Source organism: Azolla caroliniana, unplaced genomic scaffold (assembly GCF_043228905.1).
Source record: "Azolla caroliniana isolate FFs.n. ecotype wild unplaced genomic scaffold, voAzoCaro1.0.p SCAF_4, whole genome shotgun sequence".
NCBI classification, from domain to species: Eukaryota; Viridiplantae; Streptophyta; class Polypodiopsida; order Salviniales; family Salviniaceae; genus Azolla; species Azolla caroliniana.
This window is the reverse complement of record NW_028230439.1, coordinates 25,054,663-25,062,404: the sequence shown is the minus strand read 5'-3', so window position 1 is coordinate 25,062,404 and position 7,742 is coordinate 25,054,663. Positions and strand designations below refer to the sequence as shown.

Below are 7,742 nucleotides of genomic sequence, written 5' to 3'. Positions count from 1 at the left end.
GGACATGTATACTTCTCGTTTTTTGTTCCAAAGGTTGAAGCCCTTACCCAAATCAGCAAGAATGATGCGTTGGTATATAGCCTTAATGATTATTTGTTGCTTGTAAGAGATAGATAGATAGATAGATAGATGTATTGGCCTATGAGATCAAGAGATCCGTGGGAGACGGAAAGGCTTAATGGCATTATATTGTAGCAAAATAGAGATGGTTGGCTAGATTGTGCCAATGGGATCATTATAGTCTTTCTAAGTGTCTGCGAGAGTCCGCATACAATCAATCTATGGTCGAAGCATTGACTGGCTTGGCCGAGGACAGGTTTACACCGATTGACATATATGATTGGCACACTGCAAAAGGCCAGATCTTCTTCGTCTTCTTCTTTGGTTGGCGGCCGTGTTATGTGGAACCTTTTGTTGGTCATGGACGCCACGTCATGCCCATCCATCCGTTCATGTGTTGGTCTGCAATCCCAACAGCAACCCCCTCCATCTATTCATATGTATTTAGAAGCTGCTTTCGATCTGCACTTTTTTAGGGTTTTGCTGCTGCGTAGCATCTCTGTCTCGGACGGGCAAGACCAAACCTCTGTCTCTGTGTCTCTCCATCCATGGCCATGTCGATCTCCAAATCGAACGTTCTCGCTCGGAATCATCTCGGAGCCTCTGCTTCTCGTCTCGTAGATGGATCTATGCTCAAGGTACTGAGACCTCTGCACCCTGATCTCTCATTTTTTTACCCTTTTTTTCCGTCTTTCGCATTTTCCTTTGCTTTCTTTACCCGCTGCTATCGTTTGTTCCCGAGATCGTTAGTCATGTGATCTAGGCTCATCCGCAGTAGGGACCATTTTATTTTGTATGCATTGATGAAGTTAATTAATCGATACATTGTACGACACAGAGGAACCTTTTGTGTATGTGGAAGGCTGAATTTATGGAATGAATAGACACGGGGAAGTCAGAAGCACATTTAGCAATGCATGGACGGATTTTAGGCATTATTATTGTATCCACATACTCGGAAGTGGATTCCCTCATTATGAAAGACATCCAGATTGGAGGGGAGGGAGAGCAAATGCTGGTATGGAGGAATAGTAGTGTATAATATACATGGTTAGATTTTAGTTTTATCTAATAGCATATTTTAAGCTATCTATAGACCTCACTTTCATACATCAAAAGACAAAATATCCTCCAAAGATTTATTGCTCAATTTGGTTTCAGCATATTAGACAGAAGAACTGTTTTTTAGCTTCCCAGAATCGTGATGGAAGTCTTGAATTATGTTCACCAGTTTTACGAGATTTATGCCTCTAGCTTGTTTCCTTACTTATAATTTGAGTAACATTGCCAAGTTGGCAGGTGTTTTCTCATCCTTTTATGCATGCACAATATATACCTTATATTTCTTGAGTATATAGGTCTGTGTGCATAGCATGCCAATACTTCCTTTCTTAGAAAAGACTACATGCTGTTACGTAGTGAATCTCAAAGATGTGACAGAATCTCAGCATGTTTTCTCGTGTGTTGTATTTATCATCGCTATCCGTGAATGCCCCTATATTAAGATACTTCTAAACATGTGCACTTAATATAGATGATGAGAACGTGTGCACTTAATTCAGACACTGAGAATGCGTGTTTCTTGAATATGGATTCCCCATGTTGCTCAGGTTGATCCCGAACTATCCGACCTTGAATTATTTTTTATTCATGACGCAGTTGGAGCTAAGATACAGGTGGTAAATGATTGATACTGGAGTCTTAAAGTGCCATGCTTCTTGATCATGCTCTTTTGATGGTACAAGATTATTGGCAGTTTTGTTTTGCTAATTTATGGTCCCTTGTGTTCGTCCTCAATAAGGTTTTAGTCTTTTGACATAAAATGATATTGTTGATAAGGATACTGAATTATGAGGTTTATAGGAATCATTTTTGAGGCCAGCCAATGTGGTTTTGGTAGATTTGTTTGTGATATTGTATAGAAGGAAACCATTTTTGTATACAGAGTGGGAGTGTTAGTTAAATTCATTTACATTCCATTTATTGTGCGGAGTAAGGTTGATTGTTTATGCTTTATTCTGACCAGCTATTGTGTGCAACACGCACCATGCATGCTGAAAACCTGACTTCAGTGCGTCACTATGCAAATGCTCCAGCAACTTCTGAGGAACAAGGTACTTTAATTTCTGTATAGTGTGCTAGACTGTGTGAACTTAGTAGCTAGATTAATCAATAATTTTTACAGTTCATTTTTCTAATAAAAATTGACCTGAAGTTGCTCCAAATTTACAAGCATGTAATGTTTTATGAGATTGTTTCATACATGAGGCAGTCTATTGCATTATCATGAAACATCAGGAATGAAAAGCCCCATAAGCCAAGGGTAACAATGCCTTGAGGCTTGAACCATAGTATGAACCATACATACCATATGTGCATTCACATTCGCGAATGATTGCAACATTCGAGCATGGTAAACACCCTTGAAGAATGGTAAATACCATACTTTTGGATTAACTATTTATTATGAGGTAAATAAACCTAAAAAAGGGAAAAAAACAAAAAAAAACCTTAAAAAAGAGGAATAAAACAAAAACAAAAAACAAAAGAATGTTTGAATAAGATTCGCATTCGTTTTCCAACGTATGAAAAAGAATGTTATGCTAGATGAACACGAATTTTACATACTATGCCTTGTTTTACGTACTATGCCTTGAACCATTCGCAACGTCAAATATATTTGGTAGGCCTAGCAGCCCTTGATAAGTCATGCACAATGCATGTGATAATGTTGCACAAAAACATCAGCTGGTTGATAACTGAAATCATGTAAAAGCCTAATTGAATTATCATGCGATTAGTAATATGAGAATCTATAATTTGTAAATGTGAACATCTAATTACTACCTTGACCTGAATTTTGTTGTATACATTTATAATTCATTTACTAAGAGTAAAAGTAAACATTGATGCCACATATTGTAGTCTTGTACGCAAGGGGAAAACTGTCTTCATGGCCTTGAGAGATGCTTAACCAATTATAGCTAGATATCCTAATTATTATTAATCTAACATAAAATATTGGAATTAGAGCGAAAGCCTCCAAGTATTGTTCACCCATTCTTAACAATGATTGCATTTGAAATCAATAGTGTATCTTTATGAATCAAACCATGTCGTTTTCCAAGCGATTAGAGTGATCTACTATCAATTATGTCACCAGAAATTAATAGTAGTGTGGTTCATGTTGTCTAAATTTAAAACATTGGCATTATTAATATGATTCATACTTTAGAACTAAGGTATTTTTAGTCTTTAAGTAAACTCAACTATAAAATTAGTCCAGTCATCTGTACATGTAGGGAGCCATTTGAATTTCATGTTCTGGGGTTTTTCTTGGAAAACTTTAGAAGGTTGATGAATGGGACTTGAACCTGAGATTCTATCCTTTAATCAGCTCGTAATGGCCACAGTCATGTTAGATACCAGTCTACATTCTAGTAAGGTTTCTCAGTATGCTCATTTATATTGCTGACAAGATTTATATTCAGCGTGTTTTATAATTAGGTTCATAAATTAACTATAGGTTGAAAATGCATTAGAAAATAGGATTAACTACAGCGTAGAGGATTTTGGCGCCTCAAGTTTGAGATTGTAAATCTCATAACTAAGGGGAAAATGAGTCGGATTCCAACGAAGTAGTGGTGGCGCTGTTTTTCTTGTTCTTATAGAGGAGCATCGAAGGTCTAGCAGTAGTCCTGTGGGATGAAGGCTCTGGATGGAGATTGAATTGTTAGATTGGTTAACAAGCAGAAAAGCATTGGTGATCAAAAGCTTCATTGAATAGAAGGCAATTGACTTTTGACTATGTGAGTTTGTACTTAGTTAAGGAGTGAAGGAATATTATGAACGATTAATATGGATGAAACACTTAGTCAGCAAAAGGAAGAAAATCCCATTTAGACTCTGTTTTTACTTAGTTAAGGCCTTCGTTCTAAGCTCTTTCATAGGTTTTTATTTATTCTTATTTAATGCTGATCTTAGCGGGGCTTTTTTGTGAGACTTGCAATTTTCGTCAGAGCTTGCCACCAAATAAAAAGATTGATTTATGTAGCTACTTAAACTCATATTACAAACCAGTTGTCAAATAGTTCACAAATTTAGATGAGTGCCTGTATGGGTCTTGTTTTTTGTTGCTTGTCTAAAAAAATATGAACACTGTGGAGCCCTCTTTCTGTGAAGACATGTTTTTTCGGTCAAAGTCATTCTCACAACTTTCTATTCTGCTCTTCAGGTCAATATTGAATGTATTTAAGGTCTAGTTAAAATATAACGTGCTGCCTCAATTGTTGTCTCATATGTATTTTAAGCATCACATCTTCTTCTCTGTCTATCTGTCTGTGTCCTCTCTCTTTCTCTGTATCATTTGTTGGTCTCAAGTAGGTATTCCGTGGAACCTAAACTCCATATTGCTATGTTTTTCCCAACTCAATATCTCCCTCTTTCCATTTCTTCTACGATATGGCTCTTGTAATGGGCTTTATAGTCTGCTTTTTTTTTGTATTGAAAATAATGTACCGATATCTAAAAAAACGAAAACCGAGTGTTTAATCTCCATGATGTGCAGATCCATTGAAAAGAATCTTCTTCAATATGATGAACAAATATAAGACTATGATATCGGAGTTGACGAAATCAAAAATTACCTTAGACCCTGAAGATGACAAAGCAGTTTCAGAGTATAAGGCTCTCATGGATGGAGCTAGAAAAAAGTAGGTATATAAAATAAACAAGTGATTGAATCATAAAGGGGTGTTCATCTAAGCTACATAATATTGAGTGATTTATTGGCGTTCGCAAAATCCAGGGTTGGCTTACCATCAAAAACAGAGCAACTCGCATCGTGGATTGATCGTCAAGCCGCAGCAGCACCAGATGTGAAGACATTCTTCAAAGCATTGCCAAAACTGAAGGCCCAGTATGTAACTCAGTGGATTTGTTTTCTTCCCCATGTTTTGCTTAGAGTTGGTGACATGACCTTAAAATTATGTTTCAAACTAATGGTTTAAAATCTTTGCAATATAGATTGGGTGTAAAGGAAAAATATGAGGGCGATAAATTGATGATTGAGGCTGTGGAGAAGATCGAGAAGAAGATTGGCAGAGTTTTGATCCGTGGTGACAAAGAGGGCATGAGCTTACTTCGTAAAGAATTTGATGCTATCAATAAGGCGTACGGTCTACTTTCAGAATCTAAGGTAGTGTGTTAATGATATGGAAGAAATAATAATACCATTTTTCTGATTTCTGAAACAGGTTGGGAGTAAATCCGAACTCATTGAAGGACTTGGGAGGTCAGTTGGATACCATATTTGCTAAGGCAGAGCTTGAACACATGAAAAATGAAGTCGTTCACACAATTGAAACACACAAGAAACGGTATGTATCATACTCATCTCAGTATGCTGCCATGTTTTTACATCTTGAGGTTTAAGAAGGGAAATCTGATTGAAGCATTAAATTTAGAAATGTTTGGAAACTAATCTGAAATGGAGAGTTGTTTTTTCAGGAAATGCATGAAGTAGGATAGATGCAATATAGTTGTGTTTCAAATAATGATCAGTCATACTGTAGCATTAAATCTTGCTAGATTCTGGTTGTGATGGTATTTTGTTAATATAATCGTATCTTGTGCAGACATGGCCTGGAAGACATTCAGGTTGATCTGAAGAAATTGGACCATCGAAACTATCTGTGAGGGATATCTGGAATATTCCTTATTTTGCTACTCTTCCTTTTGCTTTGGAACAAAAAGATGTCTTTTTTCTTCGACCATATACTTGCTGTAGGAATTATGGACAATTCAGTGCTATAGTTTCCTTTCCGGGAATCTCCAGCATTTGATATATAAGTGTCTAGCATCAAATAATGATGGCAATGGAAGAATTTGAATAAATTTAGCTTCAGAGCGAGGGAGCCTGATGCACTCTGCTGTGTTTTTGCTACTTTTTAAATTGCGATTGTCCGAATTATTGTGACAAAAAATACATTGTATTAGTTCCATCATACTTCTCCCGAAGATTTAATTGGAAGACATACATACATGTGGAAGTACCGAAGAAATTAGTAAACAAAGCTTACTTTTGTAGAGACTGACCATGGTTACCTATCAAAGGCAGTTCCAAACATTTCTGTTTGTCTAAGCTCAAAATATTCACCGCAAACTGTAGTTTTTGGAGTTGAGTGAAGGTATTTCTGGCATGTTGGGAAACTTGAAGAATTTGTTTTGCTTGATAAAATGATAAAGACGAGTTGTATTTCTGATGTTCTCTGCTCAAAATATTCACCGCAAACTGTAGTTTTTGGAGTTGAGTGAAGGTATTTCTGGCATAGTGGGAAACTTGAGGAATTTGTTTTGCTTGTATTTCTGATGTTATCTGGAGGTTGACATGTACTGTGCCTACTGTCCTCTGAAGCACATTATACACAAATAAAATGTGGTATTTATAACCAGTGATGCTCCATGGTCTTCTAACAAAATTTCTCTGGAATAAATGGCTTAAGAAGAGAGATTTCTCCAAACATTCCTGATATTTTCTTTGCCATTGCTGCCTGTGACAATTTTCTTGTTATGCAACACCTTCGTAAATCGTGGTGAGATCTGAGCAATATGTAGGTTGTTCCTAGGCTAATAACCACCACGTTGGCCTTTAATCCCATTGATAGTAAATCTAATGTGGAGGAGTGTTAGGAGAAACTGACATTTTTGGTTTTACCATATTGTGGTCTTACAAACGTGACGCTTAGGTTTACCCTATTGTGGTCTTACAAGCATAACGTTAAGGTATAAATCTTTAAGGCAAATTCCTTGGGGCATTTGAAACATCCACATGTGAACAATGCAATCATATACATATGTACATGCTAAAAAATGATTATGTATTTTATAAACCTGATCTGAACACATGCCCAGCCATAGATTGACATATTCGCATTCGTCGGGCCTCCCCTACGAATGCGAATACAGGTAACAGTATTCGTTGCTTTTTAAAACTTTTTTGTTGAAACAAAAAATTTCGTTTTTTTTTTAATGCTAGCTACTGTGAGCGAACAACACCGAACAGTCAGCGAAGAGGTCGCAACCTGCATCTTGTCTGTCCGTGATCCTTACACCCTCGCCTCCCCTTGCATCCTGTTCTCGGCCTGCAAATTAGGGTTTCGGCTGAAAACCCTAATTTCGACCATATTTCTTCTTCTCGGTCTCCATTCTCGACGCCCCCTCATCCTCTGAGGACACCTACATACATATATATTGTTCTCGGCCTCCAAACTCAGGGTTTTGCTGAAACCCTAAATTTGGCTGAAATTAGGAACCCTAATTAATTAATTATTCGTGAATTAATTAATGTTGTAGTAAATTAATTCATTATTAGTGAATTAATTAATATTTTAATTCCTGAAACCCTACTTTTTGCGGAAATTAGGAACCTTAATGAATTAATTAATATTTTTAGTAAATTAATTCATTATTAGTGAATTAATTAATAGTATAGCGAATTAATTACTTTTATATAGTAAATTAAATCATTTTTATTGTGTAAATTTAAAACGAATGGTTCTATAATATTCTTGGGGTCATTTTGTATTCTCAAATATTACGGATGGTGAATACCACGAATATCACGCATGCGTCAATCTATGTGCCTAAGAATGACTTAGTTTAGGCGTACTTGAAGGGTAGTG

At 36.4% G+C, this 7,742-nt stretch overlaps 1 protein-coding gene across 1 annotated transcript; it reads left to right on the top strand.

Moving 5' to 3' along the window:
* Positions 1 to 540: 540 nt before the first annotated feature.
* On the top strand, positions 541 to 6,065 carry MGP1 (MALE GAMETOPHYTE DEFECTIVE 1). Its single transcript, XM_087318465.1, has 7 exons — positions 541 to 698; positions 2,087 to 2,174; positions 4,628 to 4,772; positions 4,868 to 4,978; positions 5,086 to 5,232; positions 5,316 to 5,438; positions 5,697 to 6,065. The coding sequence occupies exons 1-7, from the start codon at positions 609 to 611 to the stop codon at positions 5,755 to 5,757; spliced, it is 765 nt and encodes a 254-aa protein (XP_087174591.1). The 5' UTR covers positions 541 to 608; the 3' UTR covers positions 5,758 to 6,065.
* The last annotated feature ends 1,677 nt before the right edge of the window (positions 6,066 to 7,742 follow it).

Excerpts from the sequence above, each read along its gene's own strand:
- MGP1 (XM_087318465.1), top strand. The coding sequence starts at position 609 with ATGGCCATGTCGATCTCCAAATCGAACGTTCTCGCTCGGAATCATCTC. Across the intron at positions 2,175-4,627 it reads AGCAACTTCTGAGGAACAAG|ATCCATTGAAAAGAATCTTC; the intron begins GTACTTTAATTT and ends CATGATGTGCAG. Across the intron at positions 5,439-5,696 it reads ATTGAAACACACAAGAAACG|ACATGGCCTGGAAGACATTC; the intron begins GTATGTATCATA and ends TATCTTGTGCAG.